The sequence below is a fragment of the Notamacropus eugenii genome, chromosome 3 (genome assembly GCF_028372415.1).
Source record: "Notamacropus eugenii isolate mMacEug1 chromosome 3, mMacEug1.pri_v2, whole genome shotgun sequence".
Lineage (NCBI taxonomy): Eukaryota > Metazoa > Chordata > Mammalia > Diprotodontia > Macropodidae > Notamacropus > Notamacropus eugenii.
Genome location: NC_092874.1, coordinates 309181913 through 309208576, shown reverse-complemented (window position 1 = coordinate 309208576; position 26664 = coordinate 309181913). Strand labels below are relative to the sequence as shown.

General features: G+C 51.1%; 1 protein-coding gene and 1 long non-coding RNA gene across 3 annotated transcripts in view; one reads left to right on the top strand and one right to left on the bottom strand.

Moving 5' to 3' along the window:
- The window catches only part of CELSR1 (cadherin EGF LAG seven-pass G-type receptor 1), a 152729-nt gene extending 136473 nt beyond the window's left edge, over nt 1-16256 (bottom strand). The window contains exon 1 of one of the 2 annotated variants that reach the window (XM_072596574.1): nt 12086-16256. In XM_072596574.1, the coding sequence (XP_072452675.1) occupies nt 12086-15797 (3712 nt within the window). In that variant the 5' untranslated portion in view covers nt 15798-16256. The remainder of the gene's footprint in view (nt 1-12085) is intronic. The other variant, XM_072596575.1, reaches the window with a different exon arrangement.
- A 1176-nt stretch (nt 16257-17432) lies between these two features.
- On the top strand, nt 17433-19598 carry LOC140496591 (uncharacterized). The gene is made up of 2 exons (XR_011964320.1): nt 17433-17797; nt 18817-19598. It is a non-coding gene; the product is annotated as an uncharacterized lncRNA (long non-coding RNA).
- The last annotated feature ends 7066 nt before the right edge of the window (nt 19599-26664 follow it).

Sequence of the window (26664 nt, the reverse complement as noted above, 5' to 3'; positions counted from 1 at the left end):
GGAGGCTCAGGGAGGTACATCTGTGTCCCTCAGCCATAATATGCCATATTCCTGCCCCTTGTTTATTTTCAACGTGAACAACTGCCTGCCCCCACACAGAAGGGAGTCTGCCCCCAAACACACACACACACACACACACACACACACACACACACACACACACACACACACACACACGGAAGCAAGAGAACAGTGTAAAGAGCTGCCCCACAAAGCCATTCTGACTAAAGTGCAAACTGGTCCCCTGAGGTCCAGGAGCTGCCTCCTTACTCTGGACAACAGAACAGTGTGGGAAAGGGCAGAGCAGATAAGCCAACTGCTCCCAGTGTGGTCTCGAAAGCTTCCTTCTGCCTTGATGGTTCTAGCTCAGAAAGTGACCCCGGTCCATTTTGGAAAAGAGAACTATGACCACATATAGACACAATACTATCAGCAATGATTGCTGTTTATAACGTGGCTTATGATCGGCTAGACCCTGACTTCATCATTCCTGCTTTTTCCCTCCATGACTGGCCTTGAGATTCTAGACCTTTTGCTCCTCTAAATGAATTGTTAGTGTTTTGTTGAACATAAAGTGAACCTTCAAGAGTTAACTAACCTTTCTAGGCCTCCATTTCCTCCTCTTTAAACCTAGGGTTTGGACTAAAGAGCCTTTAGAATCCCTTTTGCCTTTCAATGTCCCTAAATTATAGGATTTAAGGAGGAAACATTTTCCCACTCCTAAACAACACAGAAGCTTTCCCTCAGACTACTTAATTTAGGGACTTCTGTCATGTTTATTTTGTTGGGACAGCCCAACCATGAGCAATGAATATCCTTCCAATTGCTTATCCTTATTTATTTCTGTAAATGAGTACTTTGTAGTGTGTTTCTTTAACTCCTGGGTATATCTTGTTAGGGTCAGTGATATTTTGGAGGGAATTCTTAACTAGGTATGGATAGATTGGACTCAACAGCTCTAGCTCAGAAATCCCATGATTCTGTGATAGGATTTGAGAACCTGGAAGACTCTTAGGGACCTAAGTCCAAGGTCATTTTCTACAGGAAAAAAAATTAAGGTCCACAGAGGATGCCCAGAATTTGAACACAAGTTCACTAACTCCACATCAGGGACAGCCTCCCAATAACTAGTTATTGTCATCGTTATGATTAACAGACTAATTGGAATAACAAGCCATGGCTAGAAAGGCTCATCAGAAGACTAACCGGTTCTGCTGGTACTCATGCAGCTTTGGTGAACCTAGTTAATGTCTCTGGGGTCGTTTCCTCACCAGTAAAATGAAGAGAAACTAAAAATCCATCCTGTCCTATGACTCTGAAATCCTGATTCTACCACCTACTAGCTGTGACTTTGGGCAAGCCCCTTCTCCTCTCTGAAATTGGGTTTCCTCATCTACAAAGTGGGGGTAGCAGCATTCGAACCCACTACCTCAAAGGATTGTTGTTATTGTTGCAGCTGCTGTTGTTGTTGTGGGAGGTGGAGTGCGGGGTGCTTTGTGATCTTGAAAGCCCAGAGAAATGGAAGTTCGGGGCAGCATTCAAATCAACATTGATTAAGCACTTACTGTATGCTGTGGGGTGATGAGTCTATTCCAGAACTTTGAGAAATCTGTCCCAAAGCAACCTATCACCAGGTTAATACACAAATATTTTGGATTATACCCCCAACTCCAAATTACTGATTGCTTAGAACCCAGTTTTATTTTATTACCACTCTGGAGGTGTTTGGGACCTTAGTTCAGCTCTTTCTTTTACAGATGAGGGAATGGAGGCCCAGAGAAATTGTGACAGATTCAGGGTCATAGAGCAAATAGCTGAGCAAGTGCTAGAACCATATTTCTTAATTAGCCCATTTCGTTCTTGCAGTAAGACCTAAGGATATGATCAGGGTGGGAAATCCCTTCTTCCAATCTCCAAGCATTTCCTGGAACACCATCCATCAAGGATGTGCTCAAGCCGAGGCTTGAACCCAGGTCCACCTTCCTCCAAGGATGGCCACTCTACACACCCTGTAGTTGGTCTCATCTGGCCCTTACACTTGGAGATTCCTGGTTCCAGGCATTGCTGTTCATGCATCATATCTTCCTTTTCTAAGACATTCTCCTAAACCAACACAGCCGATACCAGAGAATCAAAGGCAACAAAATGAGCCTTTCCAAACAACCACAAAAAAAGGGAACGATGCTTCTGACCCCACATACAATAAGAAATGTAATTAAAAACTTCCTGGTGCCCTTCACCTAATCGCATCCCTTTTTGCCTTCTCCATTCATTTCTCCCAACTCATCTCTTCTTTGTAATTCCCTCTCTCTGTCTCTCTGGCTCTGTCTCTCTTGGGATTTGTCTCTGCTGCTGCTGATCGTACCCCAGTCTCCTCCAACCCTCCAAATGTTCGCCCTGTCATTCTGTCACTCCCAGCTCTCATCCTCTCTCTCTCCTTCCATTCTCACCTACACTCCTGGAAAAATCTGGCAACACCTCTCCTTCCACTACCTTTCCTGAACTCACTCCTCAGCCTTCTGCTATTGCCAGAGTCGCTAGAGACACCAGAGATCTCTCACTCGCCAAATCCAACGTCATCCCTGACCTCTCTGCAGCCTTTGTCTCTCTCGATCACCTTTTTTCTTGGATATCCCTCCTCTCTAGGGTTTCATGACATCACCCTCTCCTCCTGCCCTTCTGACTGCTTCTTCTCATTCCCTTTTACTGATTCCACAGGGGACCTACTAACTGGGAGTGTCCCCGAAGGCTCGGACCTGAGCCTTCTTCTCTTTTCTCTCTGCACTCTGTCTTAGTGACTTCACCAACTCCCCCTCTCTGCCAATGATTCCCAGATCTCTAGACCAGCCTCTTTCCTGAGGTCTAGTCTCACAACTCCAACTGCCTACTGGCATGTTATCTAGATTTCTCAAAGGCGACATGCCCCAGAACTCATTAGCTTTCTCCTCTCTTCTTCTGAACATCTCAGCTTCGGTGGAAGGCACCATTACCAATCCCATAACTGAAGTTCAGAGACTCCAAGACATCCTCAATTCTCATACTTTCTCTCTCCCTGAAATGACAAAACCTGTGCATTCCACTTCTGTGGAATCTCTTGCATTTTTCCCTTTCTCTCCTTTCACAGGATCTACCACCCTAATTCTCCAGCACCTACTTCAGGCCTTTCTCCACTGGGCTCTTGCACCCCAGAAGCACTGCATGGGAAAGAAGTCTTTTTACTCTTATAAACTGGATAATAGAATGGAGACTTGGAAGGAACCCAGGAGACCACCTTCTCTAGCCCTTCATTTTATAGAGGAGGGAGCTGAGCATAAGACAGAGTAGGTGGCTAGCCCAGAATTACATAGCTCATAAACATAGCAAGATCACCTGAGAAATGCCCAGGGCTACCCACTGCCTCCATGGAACAATGGCTTAGAGCTCTCAAGTCAGAGGACTTAAGTCGCAAAATGATGAAAATGATGCTTGCTACCCTTTGAATCAGCAATATCACTACCACGTCTGTATTCCAAAGACATTGTAAATAGGGGGGAGAGGAACTACATGTGCCAAAATATTTCCAGCAGTTCTTTTTGTGGTAGCAAAGAACTGGAAACTGAGGGGATGCCCATCCATTGGGGAATGGCTGAACAAGTTGTGGTATATGATTGTGATGGCATGCTACTGTGCTATAAGAAATGATGAGCAGAATGATTTCAGAAAAACCTGGATTTCCATGAACGGATGCAGAGTGAAGTGAGCGAATCAAGAGAATGTCGTATACAGTAACAGCAACATTGTACCGTGATCAACTATGAAGGACTTGGCTATTCTCAGCAACATAATGATCCAAGACAATTCCAAAGGTCTCACAAGGAAAACTGCTATTCACATCCAGAGAAAGAACTGATGGACTCAAGACAAATCAAAGCATGCTTTTTTCACTTTATTTTTTTCATGCTTTTTTCCGTTGGTCTGTTTCTTCTTTCACACCATGACTAATATGAAAATATGTTTTACATGATTGCACATGTATAACCTATATCAAGTTGCTTACTGTCTTAGGGAAGAGGGAGGTGAGGGAGAAAATTTGGAATTCAAAATTTTCAAATGAATGTTAAAATTTGTCTTTTCATGAAATTAGAAAAAATAAAAATAGTATTAAAAAGAAAAGGTGGCCAAAGGAAAGCAGGTGTGGCAAAAGCAGCAGCCAGGCCTTTCCCCAGGGCTTTATCTCCCAATGCTAACATAGTAAATAATTTGATTGGAGTGAGCCATACCCTATAGAACCAAACCACGCGCTATTTAGATTAGATAGCCAGAGATAGCTGGCAGAAGCACCTGGGCTCACAGCAGCTATCCCAGGGCTGAACCAGCAAAGTCAGAGAGAAAAGTCAGGAATCCAATTCCCTTCCCCAACCCCCCCCACCCCACCCCCTTCCTGGCAGCCCCCACTGCCGCTGGGAACATGTCAACACCTATTTAATCTGTTCTGGCACAATCAGTGATGATAAAATTGGCTCTTTCTTCCCCCAGGTTGGATTGTTTTCCACTAGGCCTGGTATTCCTTCCATTTACAATAACATGTTTTTAACTGAATAATTAAAAGTTGATTAAATTTCCACTGTTTGGGGGAAAGAGCTTGGCACTTCCTGAGGACCTACCATGTTCCTGACCCTGAGGATGGCGCAGGAGTAAATGCCCTCTAGCCCCTCCTCCTGATGCCCCAGTGAAGTTGGGACGCCGGGAAGGAAAATGGGCTTTTCACTTTTGTATCTCCAGAACCAAACACAGACCTGTCCCACAGAAGGGATTTTAAAATGAACCAGACAGGAAAACAAAGTTTCCTTCTCTAGAGTAGTGTTCTCCAAACGATTTTGATCAGAACACAAATCAGCATTTTTTTCCTGATGCTCCAGAGCAGCAGAAACTTTGCCAACAGTACCCACAAAGCAACTATGAGGATGTCTAAGTTAGGGTAAGGGTATAGAAAGGGGAAAGCTTGGGGGCGGGCAGTACCAGAAAGGGAGAGGGGGAGCAGGAGGCTGTAATGAGCTAGACAGAGACTTATGACTGGCGATCCAGGGACCTCCACTCAGTGATCCCACATCCCTTGGAGTCGTTGTTCAAGAGCATAGTACTAAGATGTTCTGAGATTTCTAATCGGTCACATTTGTGACCTGTTACAAACCTGCATCACCCTGGGCAAGTCACTAAGCCTCAGTTTTCCTTTCTGTAAAATGGGAATAATGACACTTTTAGTACCTTCCTCACTGAACTGTTTTGAAGCTTGAAGGCTATGTCGGGGTGGGTGGGCAAGTGTGTAGAGAGAGAGAGAGTAAATATACATATATAGATATCTATACAGATATACATATCTATCTATATCTATCTTGAGATATGTATATCTATACAGATATGCATATCTATCTATATCTATCTTGAGATATGACCTCAAGCCTTCTTGAGTTCTCAGCCCAAGATATAGATAGCTCTATCTACCTATGTCTATCTATTTATAAATATGTATATATATGAGGGAGAGTGTTGCACATCTTAAATCAATCTAGAATGTCAGTTCTTATCACTTCCATCTGCCAGCTTCAGATGCAGGATACCAGCTGTCCTGCTTTGGAAAACCTCCTTCCAAGGGGATTCGAGCTCCCCTCCCTCTCTTGCCCATTCCCAGGTTCCATTCATTCCAATTCTCCCATCCCTGCCCAGCCCCCGACACCTTGTTCAGATCCTACTGTGGTCACTGTGTCAACTGTGTGAACCCATCTGCCTGACTGAGCCTCCTTTACACACACACACCTGGTCAAGAGGATCTGCCAGTGGGATCCCCCTCTCCAGCCAAGTATGAAACCCCAGAGTCATCTCTTGATGCTCCTTCTCTCTCCTTCACTCCCCACACCCCCAATCCCATCTAGTCACAGATTTGGGATTCATTAGAGATCAGAGATGGGGGCTCCTCAGAGGTCCTGGAGCCCAATACCTATATTTTGGGGAAGAAGAAATCAAGGCTAGAAGCTAAGAGGAAGCCTTGCAGATGTGTCTGCTCATGGGGTTCTATAATTAACACACAAGCCTAAGGCTGTGTGGTGGAGCCTGGCTTGAGAGCTGGTTATTAAATTTTTGGTATGAATATTCAAACCTCAGAAATGGGCACATGTTACAAGTCAGGGCTTGATTTACTGTTTTGTGGATTGCCTAGACTTAGAAAAATGATTGAGATTAGACCTAGAAGAGTGTCCTGAGTACATTTCCCCCTCCCTCCCCAGAAAGCTGCTTGTTAAACACTGACTACATGGCTTGTGAGCCCTCCTGCCCCCCACATCTACTCCCTGCCACTCCTTTATTTTCCTCATCCATCAATCCCTTCTCCCTCCTCAGCCCCTGATTCTGCCTCTTGCTTCTCACCAGGTCAATGCTATTTCTCCAATCGGTGTGGACCCTCAAGCAGTTTCTGAACCAGCACAGAAGCTCAGCATTGCTTCTGCCTCTGCATTCACACATCCTTCCTAAGTTCTCAGCCCTGGGAAAGCCACCTTGTCCCCCTACCCCCTCTTTTTCATTTTGCCAGCAAGATAATTCATGCTCTTCTTCCCAGCCTTCCAAGGCCCCCAATCCCTGCCAGCCTAAGCCCAAACCAAATGAACAGTTTTCTCCCCTGCCCTCCTTGTGCCCTCTGATGCCATGCTTTTTGCCTGCATTGTTCTCTAGGGTTAAATATCCTCCCTCTCATCTTTTTGTGGCTCTCATAAAAAGTCCACAAGGTAAAGTCCAACTCAATTAGCATAGACTTCGAGCTGGACCTTAGAGGTCATTGAGTACAACCCCTTCATTTTACAGATAGGGAAACTGAGGCTCAGGGAAGCTACACAAATTCCCAAAGGCCACATGATAGTTCTTATGACCAAAGTCCTCAGCCCTGTGCAAGGATTCAACATCAGAAATGGATCCACTTCCATCAGTGGAAATGACCTTTGAGGATTTGCTGCTACTCCCTAAGGACCATGGGACCTTTCCATCTGATCGAAGCTTAAACCTTCCAAGTGTTGTTACCCATTAGTGTGGGGGCTCTTTGGAGGCAGGGACTCTCTTACTGTCCCAGGGCTTGGCACTTGGGGAATAAAACTAATAAATGCTTTATTCACTCACTCATTCATTCAAGCATCAGAAGTAGTATTTGTACCTGACGCCTGACTCCAAATCTGAAGTTCTTATACTACGTGCTGTTTGGTTGCACTGGGTTTTTCCAGTAGACATTTGCTACTTAATGCTTTTCCTGTGAACCTTTGGACTCCAGTTATGGGCCAAGGATGAATAAGAAATTTTTAAAAATCCCCAGGAGCCATTTCCAACAAGAGATGTATGGATTTTTTCCATGCGCTCTGCCTGTGTGATTGCATCTACCTCTGTCCGAATCTGCATGGCTGGCAGGGATGGAAGCTTCCTCTGCTGGGGGCCACCATGAAGCAAACCACCAGCAGCCTGCCCCTGCTGCCAAGGCTCCCTGCCTGCCAGGGCCACGGCCATGGCCAGGCTGGGAACAAGCCCAATCTGTCGCTAACAAGCTTTCCTCAACTGGTTTCCAGACTCACATTTCCCAACCTGCTCCTGCGTTCTCAGGGCAAATACCCATGGCCTCCTGAAGCTGAGGAATATTGGCTCTACATGGAAAACTGGAAACAATAGGGAAGGCCCTTTCAGAACAAAGTGGCCTTTCACACCAGGGGGTGGTCCGCTCTCCTTTAGTTCAGGGCAGCAAAAGCCCATCAGCCACACCCCCTCCTTTTAGTCTGAAAAAGCCGAGGAAAATGCTCTGATGAACCTGAACAGCCAATCTTGGTCTTGAGAAACAGACAAAGAAACACCCCTCCCTCTTCTTGTGAAAAGAAGGGGTGCACAGATGCAGAATGCTACATATAAAGTCAAACCCACGGGTCCTCCGTGGATTCTGCTTCACTCCTTTTCTCTGTTACAAGGGAGAGTTCATGGGGTACGGAGGAGCAACGATCTGTCAGGAAATAAATTCGATGTACAATACAAAAGACATCCAGCAGACTTTAAAATCAAAAATGAACAGCAGTATCAAGGCAGTGGTCAGGACCTGGTCCCCAAGGGAAAGGGCAAGTCTGGCATCTTTCACAGACCTGTTGAGGCAGGAGCTCGGAGGTCACCTAGGATGGCCCATTGACTCCAAGTCAAGGTGCATCCGTCATACCCTTCCACTACAAAATGTCATCCAGCCAGAGAGAAGGGATCACGGCCTTGCAGACCTGGGCTTCAGGGCCTAGCTCAGCTTTTTCCTAACTGTGGGACCCCAGGAAGGTTCACTGGCCTTCAGTTTCGTCATCTGTAAAATTGAGTACTAGGTGGGCCCTGAGGTCCTGACTGGCTGAAAATGTCCAGTCCACTCATCCAAGAGTCACGATTTGAGAGTATGAAGCAGGGCACAAGGCTGAGCAGCCAGAGGCCTGGCCTTGGCATCAGGAATCCCAGTTCTGATGATTCTTAACTGGGTGACCCCAGGCAAATCACTTCTGCTTTCTGGGCTGTGGTGTCCTGGACTCTAAAATATGGACAATGAGCCTTCCACTCCCTCTCTTGGGAACATACAGGGAGAGATCGTGCAGAAAGTCCTTTGTAACTAAACACCCAATACTTAGATACAGTCATTACAAGTGCTAGACTTTCCTAGACAGTGTGGTTTTCACTTTGGACAAAGAACCTAAGCTTTGAGATCCTCTGAGATCCCCTGAGGTCCCTTCTCCATCCCAAAGGTGGGAGGCAGACAAAAGGCTCTGGGAACACCCTGATAATCAGAGCTGACCCATCTATACTATGTGGTGTAAAGTATGCATTCCCTTCATTAAACTGCACAGGAGCCCTGTGAACTAAAGAGAGTCACCTTCCTCATCTTACAAATGAACAAACTGAGAGTTGGAGAGGAAAGGAGGTAACCAAGGTCACTCTGCTAGGATGGGGCTGGGGGATGGGGGGGGTTCAGATCTCTCTGACTCAAGGCACAAACCACACTTTGATAGAAGCCACTGACCAGAAGGTGGACTTGGGGGCTATCTTCAGTTCCATATTGGAAAACCCCTCAGGCCTTCATTAAGCACAATCTGATTGGTGTCGTGGGAACACAGACCTTTAGATATGAAATCGAAGGGGACCCCAAGCCATCTGGTCAGATTTCCACCCAAAACATTGCCAACGAAAGCAATATCCTCTCCACTCAAGATTTCTGTAAGTGGGGACCCACCCCGGTAGGAAATCCAGAGTCTAGTTCTGACTGTCACTAGCCCGGTGACTCCGGTTCTGACTTACCTCATCTGTAAAATGGGAAGAAGCACTGAATTACCAACAGCTCTCAAAGCGGGGTCCAGGGACCCCAGGAAGCCTCTGAGACCCTTTCAGGGGGTCCTGCAAGTCAAATCTACTTTCATAATAATGCTGTTATACTTTCTAGTACGTATCAATAGATATAATCCACATAACTTTGGAGAGTCTTTGATCATTTTCAAGAGTGCAAAGGTGTCCTGAGGCCAATAAGTTTGGGAACCTTGAAGGCCTCTGGGGGCCTCCCCATTGGTCACGTGATTGTGCTCGATCCTAGGATGGGTGACTGGCCTGGCCAAGCCCACCTCAAGGGACTGCCTCCCCAGCCTGCAGCATGACGCCTGCGAGTGAGTAACGAAATCCTCCGACTCCCCAGTTACTATATAAAGAAGGCCAGCCAGAGGTGTAAACAAACTGAACAGAACAAGGAAGGCGCTAATTAGCGCAATTAATTCTCTGCTTCCTGGGGGATTGACTTTGTCCCTGGAGATAGACATAAAGGAGAGCAGAATTCCCTCTGGGCCAGTTTGGGCATCAGAGCTGAGCCAGTCACTCAGCTGGCCTCAGTTTTCTCATCTGTAAAATCAAAGCCTTTTCAGCTCTAACCCCCTGTTATACTTCTCTTCCTCAAAAGTCGACTTATTATGGCCAATACAGATGCTGCATGACTACATCTCTGTACTGGGTTTGGACTTTCTTGCCTTCTCAGGGAATTTAGAACTAAAAATAAAAGTAAACTTAATTTAAATTTAATTTAAAAATAAAGTTGACCTATTTTACCAAACCATCATCACCTCACATTTCTGTTCTAGTGACCCTGATTCTGTTTTGACATCCCCTCTTATAAGCCCCCTCCCAATTCCGACATCCCCTGTTCTAAGCTCCCTCCCAGCTCTGACATCCAATCTTATATGTTCTAAGCTTCCCAGCTCTGCCATTCTGTGTTCTCCATCTCAGCTAGGGGACAGCAGCTTCTGGCCTCAGTGACAGCCAGCTGAGGTCATTCCTTGGGACCCAAAGCCAGGGCCTAGCACCACCCTCCTTCATTTTTCCTGCCTGATCTTCCCTGGGGCCCTCCAGGAACTACTGGAGGCTCTCCAGGCTCTGTCTGCTGGAACTAAGGGGTTAGAGATGAACTAACACAACTAGTCCAATCCTTCATTTTACCCAACTGGAAGCCAAGTGAGTCTTGGAAAGTGGAGCAAAGTCTGGCCCATAGCCACCCAGTCAATATGTAGCAAAGGGAGGATCTGATCTCAGCTCCACACCCTTCGCCTTTCCCTTTCTAGGCCCTCCAGGCTTCTCCCAACTGATCCTCTCAAGCACTTGCAATCACCAGGGGTTTCCCTTCTCCCTCAGAATGCACTGATGTTAGGGAAAGGTGAAACCTAGCCTGGAAGACTGAGGAACTGGGTTCTAGTCCTACCCAAACATTCATTAGCTAAGGGACTCACAGGAAGTTATTTTACCACTCTAAGTCTCAATTTCCCCATCTGCAGAAAGGGCATAATGACATTCTTTGCCCTAACTCATCAAATGAGATAATTAATGGCTGAGAAATGTTCTGTGTGTGGTATCCTTGACCAAGTTCTTCCAATGATAATCATTCCCATTCACACCCAGATTCACTCTTTCCATAAGAGCTGCCTCCCACCAGCCAGGATTATCTTCCCATTGTACAGATGGGAAAACTGAGGCTCAGAGAAGGCCACACAGTTACAAGGGAGACAGTAAGTTCCTCAGAGATCAGTACTGCTGGTTTTGTCTTTGCATCTGCAGGGGCTAGCACAGTGTCTGACAAACATCAGGTGCTTAATAAATGCTTGCTGATGGACTGATGGATTGGGAGTCAGTGTGGAGCTGGGCAGCTCACTCCAAATTAGACTTGAGAGAGACGAGCTCCAGACTCACCCCTCCCTTCCATGACACTGCATCTTTCACCAATTGGCACCTGGCTGTGGAAAGGAGACCTGTGATCTCTGAGGACACACCTGGCCATGTGTCTCTCAACTAAGGATCTCCAAACACAAGGCAGGAAACGAGGCTTGGGTTCTGATTCTGACTCCTGAGACCACATCAAGCCTTGGTTTCTTTATCTAAAAGTGAGAATCATCACCAGCTTTGCACAGCACCTGTTACAGAGGGGGTCAATGGACTCAAATTCTAAAGAAATCCAAGTTATGCTTTTTAAAAGCCATCATGATGTTGATCAGTTTTGGTTTTGAAGTATTTATAATTAACAAGGGTTGGTTTATCGATGCCAAAAGGGAGCTCCCAAGTCCAGCCTCCCCTGAAGATCATATGACTCAGCCAAGGTCACACACATACTGCAGAATGAGCAGCAAGGGCCCTGGAGAAACATGCTGAGCTGAGTGACAGTGAATGCCCACCCTTCGGTATTTCTCATTAGCAAGAGCAGCTCACATTAGGACCCTCTGACCCAGAATCCACAAAGGTTCAGATGACTGGCCAAGGCCGACAGAACTGGTAATAATGGGAGCTGGGAGACCCAGTCGAGTCTGCAGCCTCCAGAGTCAGGACCACCTCCCCACACTCTAGGCTGGCCCGACCTTCCTCTGAAGGCTGGCAGCAGCTGGTGTCACCACAGCCTCCATCCCAGGGAGCACTCAGCAGAGTCTGAAGCGGCTGGCCCAGACCTCAGCAGCTATTATCTAAACAGACCTGGCAGGTCACTGCCCATCTCCACAGGCAGGAGCCCTGCCTCTGCCTCCCACCCCCGGTTGGCCCCAATTCTTACCTGACACAGACACCTCCATGAGTGCCTCCAGGGGTCGGTTGTTGTCCAAATCTCGGCTGAGCTGAAGCTCCCCGGTGTCTGGATTGAGCAGGAGAAGGTTCAGCTCATTGCCTTGCAGGAAGGTGTAGTTGAGGCTGTCGGAGAGGTCAGGGTCATGGGCTGGGATGCGGCCAATCACTCCCGTGGGAAAGCTGTTGGACTTGTTGGTCACATAGTTGTTGAAGAGCACCTGGAAGTCTGGGAGCACCGGTGGATTGTCGTTTTGGTCCACCAGGCGGATGTACACTGTAGCTCTACTGACCAGCGGGGCCGAGGTGGCCTGCACCACCAGCATATACTCCCGCCGGCGCTCAAAGTCCAGCTCCACCAGGGCCCTCAGGTCTCCACTCAGCAGGTCCAGCTGAAACACCTCAGGCACATTGCCCTCCACGATCTGGTACATGATTTGGGCATTAGAGCCCTCGTCGGGGTCGGTGGCCCGGATCCTCGCCACCACTGAACCCACCGGGCTGTTCTCCTCCACAAACAGCTCCAACTCATCCTGATCAAACACTGGCGGGTTGTCGTTAATGTCCAGAACGGTCACCTGGATCTCCACGGAGGCGCTGAGCGGGGCCGGGCTGCCTCTGTCCACAGCCAGGGCCCGTAGATTGTACACAGCCACATTCTCTCGGTCAAGTCGGCGCTGGGTGCGTATCACCCCAGAGGTGGGCTCAATATAGAAGTCGCCATCACCATCCTCGCCTCCCTGGAAGGTGTACAGGAGGCGGCCGTTGGGACCCGAGTCTCTGTCTGTGGCGGACACCTGCAGGACACTGGTAGAGGGAGGGGCGTCCTCAAAGACAGAGCCCTGGTAGAGGTCTCTCAGGAAGTGAGGCGCATTGTCATTGGCGTCCAGGATGAGGATCTCCAGGGAGGTCGTGTCAGATTTCTGGGGGATGCCATTGTCTCTGGCAGTGATGGCCAGGGTGTAGGCTGCCTGATCCTCATAGTCCAGTTCCATCAGAGTGATGATGGTGCCAGTGTCTGGATGAATGCGGAACTGGGGCACTGGGTCCTCCAGGATGTAGGTGATGCGGGCGTTCTCTCCTGTGTCCTCATCTGTGGCACTGATGGTGGCGATGGATGTACCCACAGGCTTGTCCTCGCGGACGCTCACCGTGTAGTGGGAGCTCTGAAACACAGGCCGATGGGTGTTGGCATCGGTGACATTGATGAAGACCTGAGCCGTGTGGGAGCGAGTGCCGTCAGAGGCTGTGACTCCCAGGACGTACTGCCTCTCCTGTTTATAATCCAGTGGCAGGGCCAGGGTGATGAGCCCCCCACCACTCTGACTGCTCAGGGCAAAGCGGTTCCTAGTATTGCCACTGGTCAGCTGGTAGGTGATGACGCTGTTGGCATCCCGGTCCCGGGCCCTCAGGGTCAGGACGCTACTGCCCACAGCTGCATCCTCGTTCAGGCGCAGCTCATAGATTGGCTGGGTAAACACTGGGTCATTGTCATTCACGTCCAGGACCGTGATGGCCACACTGGCTGAGGAGCTCATAACGGGGGAGCCGTGATCCACAGCTTCCACCCCAAAGCGGTAATGCTCCACCTCCTCGCGGTCCAGCTCCGCACATACCGTGATCCAGCCAGAGCTGTTGTGGATCTGAAAGGGGAAGTCATTCCAGGCCGAAGGGTCGTCATCGGCTATGGTGCCTGCCCCAGTGGCCACATCCACCAGGCGATAGTGCAGGCGGGCATTCTCCCCGGAGTCCGCATCCACAGCCTGGATGTGCAAAACAGAGTGGCCCAGAGGCACGTTCTCCAGCACCGCGGCCTGGAAGGGGCTGCTCACGAAGATGGGAGCGTTATCATTGACGTCCAGCACCTGGACGTTCACCAGGCCCGAGGAATTGATGAGGGGAGGCCGACCCCCGTCCTGGGCCTTGATGCGCAGGGTGTACTCCCGGATGGCCTCGTAGTCCAGGGGGTTGATGACATCCAAGCCCCCGCTCAGGGCATGCAGGTAGAACTGACCCTTCAGGTTGCCGCTGACTATGCTGTAGTGTAAGGCTGCATTCTGGCCCTGGTCCTGGTCGGTGGCCTGGACTCGAAGGATAGCGGTGTTGACAGCCACATCTTCTGGCACCTGGACCACATAGCGCTTCTCACTGAATTGTGGGTAGTTGTCATTCTCATCCTCCACTAGGATGCGAACAGTGGCGGTGGCACTCCGGGGACCAGGATTGCGGCCCTGGTCATTGGCCTCCACCAAAAGGTGGTACTCGGCCACTTCCTCTCGGTCTACCACAGAGCGAGTCCTGACCACCCCAGAGCGGGGATCGATCTCAAAGGCCCCATCGGCACCCTCCAGTAGTCTGTAACGCATGTTGGCGTTGGATGGGGCATCACCATCGGTGGCCCGGATGGTCAACACCTCATAACCTACCTCCAGGTTCTCCCGGACAGTCTCCCTGTACTCGACCTGCTCAAAGACAGGACTATGATCATTGGTGTCACTCACAGTCACTGTGAGGTAGGTGGCCCCTGAACGCTGCGGAGATCCATGATCCACTGCTGTCACTTTCAAGACATGCGTGTCTTTGGTCTCTCGGTCCAGGGGCCGGCTAGTGGTAACTGCCCCAGTGTCTGGCTCTATGTGGAAGTATCCATTGGAGCGCTCATCAAACAGTGCCTCCATCTGGTAGGTCAGATGGCCGGCCTCGCCCTCGTCTGGGTCCTGGGCCCGCAGTTCGATCACGGGAGTGCCGGCTGGCTCGTTCTCAGGCACAGACACCTGGTAGCTGGGAAGCTGGAACTGAGGGCTGGTGCCTCTGGTCGCTCCTCTCCTGGCCCTCCTGGCCCCCGCAGGAAGTGTCCCGGACGCCTCCAGAGTCAGCTCCAGCAGGAGCTCGGGGCCCCTTAGAAGGAACAGGCGCCGCCATGGGCCTGAGCCTGGGCCTGACCTGGGAGCACACACCAGGCGCAGGCGGGCCATGACCCCGGGCTCCAGGCAGATTGGCTGGAGGGGGAAGTCGCGGCAGCTGCTACAGCCTCCGCTGCTGCCATCCTCCCCGTCTGTGCTGAAGCTTTGGACGCACCTGCAGTCGGGGAAGCTGGTCAGGGCCTCCAGGGCTGCCCGCAACTCCGCAGAGCCTCGCTCTCCTCCCTCAGGGTCCGGGAAGCACAGAGGAGTAGACGAGGGAGAAGCGGCGCCCCGGCTGGCTCCCAAGACTGTGCGGGCCACCAGATCCGGGATGCGCTCGGGTTCCCCTGTGGCTGTGGGGACAGAGCCCTTCGGACGCTGACTGCGGGAGCAGCCCGAGCCCCGCACAGCCACTGCCAGGGCCACAGTCAGCACCGTCGGGGAGCGGCGGGACGCGAGGTCCACGTGCAGGGGCAGCTCACAGACCCGGGCTGGCCACCTCTGACCTGGCAACCACAGCCTTCGCCCCCCCTGGCCCAGCCGCAGCCGCCCATCGGAGGTCAGTCTCAACAGCTGCCGCAGTCCCGGGGCCGTGCGCTCCCAGTTCAGCGCGTATCTCCAGGCAGGGCCCAGAGCCGCGTCCCTCAGCCAGGGGCCACGGGTGGCGGCTGCGGTGGGGTGCGCGGGCAGCTCCGCGGAGGTCTCGGGCAGCAGGACCAGGACGAGCAAGGCGCTGCCTCCGAGCAGGAGGAGGGAGCGCAGCGGCATCTCGGGCCCCGGCGGCTGAGGCCGCGGCGCCATAGCCGCGAGCCCCAATCCATGCACCCGCCGCGGCCGCCCGCCAGGCTCCTCATGCAGCCGGCCCCGGCGGCGCGGGGAGGCGGGGACCCCAGGCTCCGCTCCCAGCCCGCCGGGGCTCAGGCGCGGGCAGCAGTCTCTTCTCGGCCCCGCTGCTCCTGCCACGCCAACCAAAACTTGCCTCCAAGTTGCTTCCAAGATGGCTTCTGGGTGCCTCCCCCGGGAAGGCGAAACAGCGGCGGCAGGGGCCGCGAAGTGGGCGCCGGATCCTGTTCCAGGCCGGGGGAGGGGGGAGAAGAAGAGAAAGTGCCTGCCGGAGCTGCCCAGCCAGGGAGGGCAGGGAACAACGCCGCTGCAAGGGAGGCAGCGGGGGGCGAGGAGGCCAGCGCGGGACCCGGGGAGCGGCCGCACCAAGCTTTCGGATTCTGGGTGTCTCTGGGCCCAGGGCTCCCTCTTGGGCTCTGGCTCTCAGGCTCACATGGCCCAGCCCCGGCGAGCAAGCAGACAAGCGATCAAGCCAGCTAGCGTGGGAAGCCCGGTCAACCAAACCCTCGGGGCCCGGAGTGGAGCGGGGCGGGGTAGGACGGGGCGGGGAGGGGCGGGGCGAGGCGGACCCAGGCCGGCAGGCCAGACCTCCCCGGGCCCCACTCGGCCAGCCCGGACTCAGCCCAGGCCTCCTGTGGCACTAGCTGGGACCCTGGCGTTCTTCTCTCCGGGGACTGAGTGGGTGGCTCAGTGACTGGCTCTCCCGGGCCCCCGGCGGCTTCCTCGGCCTCTCTGCAACAACCCCCTTCCTCTCCCCTCCCACCCAGTCTGGTACAACCCCCTCCCCACCTCCACCCCGCCCTCGGCTCCTCCCCGCTCCCTGCCCTCGGCCCCCGAAGTATTGTTCCTAGAGCCGGCCCCGGGGGAGAGTGATTGAGAGGTGCGGGTTGTTCAAATCGCTATGGAAACCTGAGGTCTCTAAAAGCGGCCCCAGCCGTGGAGGGAAGGGGTGGAGAGCCTTCCTCCCTCCTTCCCCCTCATCCACCCCGTCCCCTGCTGCAGTACCCCGCAACCTGAAGAGGCAGGGTCCGGGCAGGCCAGGCCCGGGTGGGAGGAGATGGGAGAAAGGGACCGGTCAGCCGCTGGGGGACTAGGCGGAAGAGCTCTCTGTGGTCAGTGCAAAGGACCCCTGATAGGCTGGGGAGTGAAGGGGCAGCGGCGAAACAGGGAGCGAGGGGCGAGCTGGAGCCTCGCAGGAAGAGCATTTACTGATGGCTGGAGTCAGGACCCCAGTCAAGGGTCTCCAAGCTCCTGAGACACTCAGCTCAGCGGGAAATTCAAGGGAGACGGGAAGGGGTTCGGTTTCCCTGATAGATTCAACGCAATCCCACGGTCTGGAAGAAAGAGGCCAGAGTGTGGGACAGAGCGGACACATCTGGCAGAATCCTTAGAACAGAGAATTACAAGTGGGAAGGACCTAAGAAGCCACAATGTTACAAGTGGAAGGGCCTGACAACAACCAGAGTTACCATAAGAAGAAACTTGAAAAGCAAGTTAGACCTGGAAGCGCCGTTGGCACCCAAAGCCTGCACCACACTGCCCCCATGTGGAAGAGTCGAGTAATGGACTGGGGGAAGCCTTATCCAGCGGAGCAAGACAGGCACTCCGCTCCATCCTGAAGCGAAGTCCCTAGCGCCCGGGCAACTTGTGGGGCGGATCTGGGGGCCAGAGGTTAACTGAGCCTGCGGCCCTTCTCTACTGCCAGAGAAGCGAAGCCTCCGGGCTGGGAGTGGGTGCCCCATGCAACCTGCCGACCTCCTTTCTCCCTTCTCTGGAGTCGAAGACAAAGGTGCGGAGGAACGCATTGAGGAGCCCAGGCCAAAGAGAGGCGAGGGCAGGTTAGGGTAGAACTGCGACGTCGGCTGCCTAGCTCGGTTGTCCATCCCCCGGAGCTGCCCTTTGGAGTGCTGGGGACCCGGAGACCTTGGACCCTCTGTCACTTTTGGAGGCAGAGATGGGTAAGTCAGGCCTTCTCTGCCATCCTCTTCTCCCAGTCCTCTTCCTCCACTTTCCCCCTTCCTCCTTCCCTTTCTCTTTTCTCCCCTTCACTTTCTCCTCTCTACTTTCTCTCCTCCCACTTTCTTCACTGCTCTCCCACCTCCATCTGCTTCTCCTTCTTCCCCCTCCCTTTCTCTTTCCCTTCCTCCTCTTTTTCCTCCTCTCCCCTTTCTTTTTCCTCCCTCTTTTCCCTCTCCCATCCCCCTCCTCCTTCCTGATGAGGCTGACAAAGTTGTGTTCCCACCTAATGGCCAGTGTCCTGCCTGGCCTCAGTGGTCCCTGGGATCAAAGGGGCCCTTGATGGAACCTGTTAAACATTTATCTCCCTGAGCAGCCTCCTCTCCAAGATGAATTGTTTTTTGCCAGATGGAAGAAAAAACAAACCTGCCTAAACTTTGAATACAGGGAGCCAATGGCTGGGCACTTGGCCCACTCAATGGCTCGCTGACCCAGTTAATAATCAGTTATCAAGGGCCTTCTATGTGCCAGGCTTTGTGTTGAGTGCTGGGGATACCAAGAAAGGTAAAAGACAATCCTTGCCCTCAGGGACGTCACAGCCTAGAGAGCACGTGCAGGTGATTGTGTGCAAACAAGATATAGACCACGGATCAGAGATGCTTGACCGAGGGAAGGCTTTGGGATTGGGAGTTTGGAAAAGGCTTCCCGGGGACCTGACAGGAACTGGGCTACCAGGAGGCAGAGCTGGCCTGGGGTGGAGGTTGGGGTAGAGAGGGCTTCAGGAATTGCGCCTCATCTTCCCTAGGAAGCCATGATTGGTTGGAAAGCTTGGGAGCCTCCCTGCGTGGGGAGGGGAGCTTGGGATGTGCTGAGGGGGTGTGAGAGCTGCCTATCCTGGGGATTTTACTTCATGTTCAGCAAGAACCAAAGCCAACTCTCAGCTGTAAGACATGCTCGATGCTTTTCTTTCCTTTTCCAAGAAAATGACATTTGAAAAGCTCTTTCTTTCATTCTTCCTAAGTGCCGGCTGCCGTGGGGCTTAAAGCTGGAGAGAGCTGAAACTCAGACATGGCCAGACCTCCTCGGGATCTTCTAGGCCATTAGAAAAACTAAGGCCCAGAAAGGGGACCAGAATCAGCCTGAAAGCAGCCCTCTTTTCATGGAAAAAGCTGAAGCTGTCTTTCCAGAATCTCAGAGCCAGAAAGTACCAGAGAGATTAACAAATCCACCCCTCTCCCCTTTTACAGAGAAAAGAGACAGGGAAACCAAAGCGACAGACTAGAGATCTCTCAGACAGTAAATAACAGAGCTTGATGTAAGTCCATGGCCTCGGAGAGGAAGCCAGAAGTATTTTAGAGATACTGGGTGTGAGGCTAAGTCTAGCTCTTCTACTTGCAAGCATTCTCCCCCCAGGCCTCAGTTTCCGTGAAATGAGGGCCATAGTCCCCAAAGTGTTTACCGCACAGCATCGTTATTAAGGACTAAAGCACTTGGCAATCTTAGAGTGCTATATCAAGGCCAGTCATTACCATCGCTTTCTTCATTACCACCATCACAATCATAAGGGAAGACATTTGGAGAAGACAGCTCCCAGATCATTTCTGGCTCTGAATCCTAGGGTCCTGGGACTGCAAATCCAGCACTCCTCCCACTCTCACCAGGCTGTGGACAAAGCCATCCTTCCCTCTCTGGAAATGGAATGAGGTTTCCAGTCTTTTCTGTGTTTTTGTTTTCTTCAGATGGACACAACACAATGTGTGTTGGTTTGCAGTCTGTATAATTAAAGCTTTCTGTTGAATCTTACTTGGACTGTTTCTTCTCAAGGATTCCAACCCAACAGGATGGAGACTCTGAAAGAACAGGTTGCTAGGAAGTATCTGCCCACACTGCCCAAGTTTACCCATGCCAGGCAACTGGGCACTGGGCTCTGAGAATCAAATGGATGAAGAGAGCCTTGGACTGTACTATGGGACCAGGATCTGAATCCTAGCTCGGACACACTATATTCTCTCTGTCTGTGATTATTATCCGTTTTGGAAAACAGATGACCCCTAAGGGTCCTTCCCCCCCTCTGGCCTTCTCTGTCTTCTCTATATTCTATCTCTATTGTGTGTGTGTGTGTGTGTGTGTGTTGTGTGAGGTCACCCAGGCCAGGGGTAGAACACCACAGAGGGGCAGGCAGATGTTTCAGAGAAGTCACTGCTCTCCTTAACATATAGTTAGCGTCTTATTGGGTCCTTGAAATGACCCTGGCAGGCAGGTCATACTAGGAGTATTAATGAATTGTGTTTTACAGAGGTTCAGAGAAGCAGTGACTTACCCAAGGTGACTGCTCTGCAGGTTAAGCATCTCTTTGGCCCCCAGTCCAGTGCTCTCTCCACAACAGCGTGCATTTGGATTGTAAAACAAGTCACCTTTCTGGTGGGGCAGCATGGGGTAGGAGAGCACAGTTCTGGGTGTAAGGAGGCTCTGGGTTCAAGTCTTGCCTTTTATATTCCTTGTTTGCATGTCCACCAGTGAATTTTCCCCCTCTTGGTGCCTTTGGCAACTTCCCAGGAAGGAAAGACATCTGGGGGCTGCTGGGAACCCAGAGCCTCTGCTCAGGGAATTGAGGTTTCCTCACAGAGAAGTGGAGGTAGATTTGTGCTTCTCTACGTGCAGCATTGACTTGGATGGTTCTTTGTGCACTGGCTCTGGTGCTCAGCGCTGGCTAGGTGTCAGTTGCCCATGGCTTGTGCATTCATGACTCCGGAGAACACTGAAAAAGAGTTTTTGCCAAGCCCTCCTCTTCCTTCGCCCCCATGTTTGCCCCTTACGGTAGGAACTGAGTCCCACCTGCTGCTTTATATTGCCTCTTCCCAGGTTCAGGGCAGATTCCTAAGCTCCCAGGTCATGGGATAAGAGGTTTGGAGCAGAGGAAAGAAGCCTAGAGGCCAGCTGGTGTAACCCCCTTGTTTTACAGAGGAGGAGACTGAGGCCCAGAGAGGGGAAGGGACTCCCAGAGAATAAGCAGAGCCCTTGGATGGGAACCCACACCTTCTCACTCAGGAGCAGGCAGGCACCTCCTGTAACTTCACACTGCCTCCTCCCGACACAGCAGATCCAGCCACAACAGAGAATCCCTTCCTCTCTGGCTATTGGATCACTCCAAGCTTCTCAAGGTAGCAGCTGGACTGCCTGGCTGCTGTCCAGTTCCAGGGCTAGCCCATGTCCTTCTCCCATGAAACCACCTCAGGAGCAGCAATACAAAGGAGGCGTAGGGGCCTGAGGGCAGGAAGGCAAGAGGCTGGGAAAATAAGAAAGAATGAAGGAGCAATCACTTCTGGCAGCAGTAGGTGACATCAGAGTAGGATTTTCTTTCCAGGTTGAAATAAAGGCAAATGTTCTCTGGACTGATATGCACGATCCTCCAGGGAGACCCTGACCTCTTTTGTCCCTAGGTGTCCAATGCCAAGCAAGAGCATGAGGCCCGGCACACAGCAGGTGCTTAATGATGCCTCCCGATGGATCCAATCATCTCTTATGAATGGGGACACTGTGAGCTAGTCGTAAGACTTCCCCCTCAAGTACCTGGGAATAAAAGACCTTTTAGTACATCCTTGACCAATGTCGGGGAAAGGAGAAGAGCAGAAGAGCACAAAGTGAGGATGGAGAGATGGAGGAGGATGAGGAGAAGGAGAAAGACAAAAGCCATGACGATTTCCCAATGTTAGTGCATTTTTAAGGTCGCTGGGGAGCCGGGGTCAATCATCTCCCCAGAGTGGAAATAAATGACTTGAGGGAGCAAGAAGAGGCCAACTCCAGCTCCTCCCCCCCCCCCCCCCTGCCAAGATGGGCAATGAGGGTGCCCAGACCTCTGTCCACCAGAGGGCACCTTCCCTGGCAGAGACCTCCCATCTCCTGCTCCATTCTCTCCTTCCGGGGTACTATGGGGCAGGTTCACAGAAGCCTCGAGTCTCAGACAAGGGAGCCCAGGGGTTTTAACCCAACTCAAACTAGAGCAAGAATTCCCTCTTTTTGAGGCAAGAAATCCTTCCATGTGTTAGTTCTGCTTTGAAGGACCTTAGGAATCACCTTAGCCCAACCCCCTCATTTTACAAATGAGGAAACTGAGGCAGTTACTTCACCAAGGTCACACAGATAGTACATAGCAGCAGCAGAGCCTGATCATGCACACCCCAGGCCTTCAGCCAGGAAGCCCAGACCTCTGTTCCCCCCTCCCTCAGGCCCTTGAGACTCAGGCCCTGAAAACCTTCACCTTGGGTAGGAGGTCAATGGCCTGCTCCTGACTAACAGGTATTCCTGCTAGGTAAGGAGAGTAGGATCAGGTGCCTCCTTGCTTCAGAGCACCAGGGAGGGAGAGCTAGGGATAGCCCCAGGCTGGCCACCCTGTCTCTGCTTGTTGGCAGGTCCAGAGGCCTCAGAGGAAGGGGGGCACTATCTCCTCAGTCCTCAGGAGCTCAGTGACTCACTCTCAGGAATCTCTCCTGGATGGTCCATTTCCACTAGCCCTGACCAGAGCTAGGCCAGAGCTGGGAGCAAGGATGAGAGTTGGAGCCCATCCAGGGGCTCTGACACAAGGAGGTCTTTGTGACTCCCTCATCTCTGCTCCAGGGCAGGAACCCCTGAGTCACCAGGAACAGGAATTTGGAAAGTGTGCAGAGATCCCCAGATAGCCTGATGAGTCTGAGCCCTTCCTCCAGAGCTTAGACGTGATAGATGGGAGCATTCCAAGCAAGAGCCCAAAACCATCCTGGGCTTCACATGGTACTGGAGGTTTGCTTTTCTATATGGTACCAAAAGCCCACTGGGTGTGGCATCTGAAGACTGGGATCTGCCACTTACTACTGGATTGACCTTGTAGTTGCCTCCCTTACCTGTCTCAATTTCCCCATCTGTAAAATGGGACTATTGGACTCCTGACCTCTAGCTATGATCTACGAGCCTCTGACTGAAATTGAGCTCTATCTCCAGGGACCCTTTGCAGGCAAAGATACTGGAGGGGTCTGCCGTTTCCTTCTCCAGCTCACTTCACAGATGAGGAAATTAAACAGGGTTAAGTGACTTGCCCAGACTCACACAGCTAATAAGCATCTGAGGCTAGAATGGAAAGAACCTTCTGCCAAGGGGTTCAGGGGACATTGACTCGAGGCTAGGCTCTGACCTTGGTTCCTCTCTCTGAGCCTCAGCCTTCTCCCAAATTAAATGGGTTTAATAATACTAATTAGCAATGATATAGCCTTTTAAGGTTTGAGAATTGATTTAACAATTTACTCATTTGATCCTCACAACAACCCTTGGAGGGAAATTTATTATTTCATCCTATTTTACAGTTGAGGAAACTGAGGCAGAGAAAAGTTGAGTGACTTGCCTTTGGTCACTCAAAAATTAAGTGTCTGAGGCAGGATTTGAACTCAGTTCTTCCTGACTCTGGGACCAGTGATCTACAGACACCCCCCCCACCTGTCCCCTGCCCCAGCTGCCCCATCAAAATGCTGACACCATTTACCTCATTTGATTATTTGGAACAGAGTTTTTCACCCTTTCTTGTACTATAGACCCCTTTATCAACCTGGTAAACCCTCCAGATCCCACACTAGGACCATGTTTCATAGTTTGTAAGTGAAGGAAATGCTCACTTTCATTTGGAGGCCAGTGAAAATTGAGGGTTTTTTTCCTCATATAAGTTCATAGCACACCTGGAATCTACCACCACCACTGCCACTGGTTACGAACCACTGATCTGGAGCAAAGGGATTTGTGAGGCTTCAGGTGATTTTTTAAAATGGGATTTGTGGTTATGATTATTCCCCACATCACTTGACCCCAGTATTAGGAGAAAAGCCTAGATTCAGCCACTTTATTTTGTTTTGCTATTATTTTAAATACTTCATGCCTGGTCTTTCTGTACCTACTGTACTCAGCGTGTGAGGAGGGTGAACAAGGCCTTGGCTAAGGGTTGGGAAATTTCAAGGGCCCTGATTCCCCTTTTGCTTCAGCAGCAGGTGGAGATCCCAGAGATTAGCCCCGATTTAGCAAGAATGACAACTTTAAAAGCAATGTTTTAGCCAACTGCTGCCAGGAGGAGGATTGGAGGATTACTTTCATGATGCTCGCTCCTAGACCCATTTTGTGGAGATTGCCCTGGGCACCAAAAGAGATCGCTATGGCTCTAGGTGTGGTAGAAAGAGCTGGGACTGGGAGTCAGGGACCACCTCTGATGCTAGCATGGTGACTCTGATCAGGATCATGGGCTTGGCAGTGCCAGTCCTCCCTGGGCATGGAGGAAGCCTGCAGCTTGCTGAGAAGAGGAGTCTCCCAGAAGATGACTAAGGAGGAGTTTGCTCAGATGACTCACAAGGAGAGACATTCCAGAAATGGCTTCTTAGGCTAGGCAGTGTTCTGAGATACCCTCACTAGTGCCAATGTCCTGGCAAGGGGGTGGCTAGCCTTCTCCTCTCCATAAATCAAAGTGGAGAAAGTTCAGCCATCCCCTGTGTGATTTTCAATCTTTCTACAGTGAGCTCTCACCATCAAAGCTTTCCCAAGGAGAATGAGCTGTTTGGAGAGGTGGTGAGCTCCTTGTTTCAATAGGTCTTCAAGCAGACATACAGCTGTTTGGTATCTTATTGGGAATGTAGAAGAAGGGAGTCTTCCTCAGGTTGGACTAGGGACCCTGTGCAGTCCCCTCCAGCTCTGAGAGCCCTGAGAATACAAAAGGTTATCTCACATCAGGCCAGGAGCTGCCTCACAGAATCTTGTCAGGTACTCAGAGATTGTCACTGTCATCCAAAGCACACCTGAGCAGGAATTGCCCGGACAGCATTGCCTTTAGGTGATCATCCAGTATAAGACCAAAAAACTTCAGTGATGGGGAACAGATGGACCAACCCACTGAAACACCGGGCATTGACCTGTCCTTCCAGTAGTGAGTGCCAGAGGTAGAATTCAAACTCAGATGATGGTACCCAAGATGCAGGGCAGCCTGGAGTCTGCAGTGACACCACCTGATGTTTCACAGGGTTCCTAAGTTTGCAACCTAGGCACAGAGGTCAGTGTAAAAGTCCATAAGCCTAGGCTAGGTATTGGAAAGGATGTTTATAAGGCTGGCAGTCCGGGCAGACAGCCCAGGTTCAGATCTCAACTCTGTCAACAACTACCTGGGTGACCTTGGGTCTCTCTGAGCCTCAGTTTCCCCATCTGTCAACCTCTGAAGTCCTTTCTAGTTCCAAAGCTATGAGCCTATAGTGCTGGGATTTCATTCCAGGGTCAGAAAAGAATCATCCAGTTGAAAGTTGGGAAAGGCCTCAGAGACCATTTAGTCTGACCTCTTTATTTTGTGAATGAAGGGTCCATCTGCTTTGGTGTAAGGAATTTTCTTACCTCAGACTTCTGGCGGAGTCATCTGGGGATCAAGGTTGGCCTAATAGAGAAGGAAGTTGCATTTCCTCTACTTTTCTAAGGAAATAAAATCAGATGTATTGATTCTCACAAAAGCGAGACTGGAATCCCCAGGGAAGAGGGTCAGAGGGTGATAGGATTCTGGATCTAGAGCCATTGAGTCCAATGTTCTCATTTTATAGATGGAGAAACTGAGGCTCAGGAAGGTGAAATGACCTACCCAGGGTGACACATGTGGCAAGTGGCAAGGTTCAAAGACTATAGTGCCAATGCACTCTCCCTTCTAATTCTCTGCTTGGGCTTGGAGTATCTGGGAAAGGGAGGGATGGAGAAAGTATCACTGGGGATATGGTCTAGACCAGCAGGCACCAGTCATGGGGAGGGGGTCCCATCTGGGACTGGGGCCTGGTGTTTCTGCCTCTGCTGACCCTTTAGGTGCTCATCTTTTCTCTAGCTGAATAATTGCCTCATTTTTTCTTCTGCCAAGGAAGGCTTTGGTCATGTACTGTTGGGTGTCTCCCAACTGGCCATCCCCTTTGATCTTCACTGAAGCCTGGAGAGATGATAAACTTGGCCAAGACTCCACAGCTGGGCAGTGACCAGAGCCAGACCAAACCTCCTGCACCATTCTAGAAGCAAATGGGTGTGCAGGTATCTAAAGGCAATAGGCTGACAGAGACAAGGCCAAAGAAAAGTTAGCTCAATGGGCACCAGGGTGCATTGAAGGGAGCTCCAAATCTCTATAATGTATATGGTCCCATCCATCAGGCTTAATGAGGCTGCCCCCCTCACCTCCATCCCCCTTCCCTGTGGCCAGGATCAGGGCTGTCCATGGTGCTGATTGGACCCTTCTCAGTTTGGGGGCAGGAGAGTGGTCAGCTGAAAAACTCCTGCCCAGCTCAGAATCAAATTATTGTGACAACTAAAGAGCACAAAAGCAGATGGACACTTCCTTTGTAAGGTAGCCTTACAGAGTTTCCTGAGTCAGTGAGAGATTGAGGGACGCAGCCAGAATTGGACTGAACTGGGGCTTGAGCTCATGTCTGCCAGGTACCAAAGCAAGGTCTACATTCACTAGGATGCTGCCTCAGTTTCCCATTTCCTGTTATTGTTTTTTTCTGGGTGACCCTGCATAGCATGTGGTTGAGGGGATTTTTGTTCATGTTTCACTGAACTAGAGGTCCCCGAGGCCCCTTCCCTGGGAGTTCTGGGGTTGGCATCAGAGGTCCTGGATTTGCACTCTGATTCTGCCTGTGTGGTCATTGCAAGGTATCCCCTCTGTCTGGGTCTGCTTCCTCCCTTGTAAAATAAGGACATTAGACTAATTGGCTTCTGAGGCCCCTTCCACAGCAGAGGCTCTGGGCAGGCAGACCAACTTTTAGGTCATTTAGATCATTAAGATCATTAATTAAGATCAAGATTAAGATCATTAATCATCTATGGCCTTTAGACGATTAAGAAGTAAGTA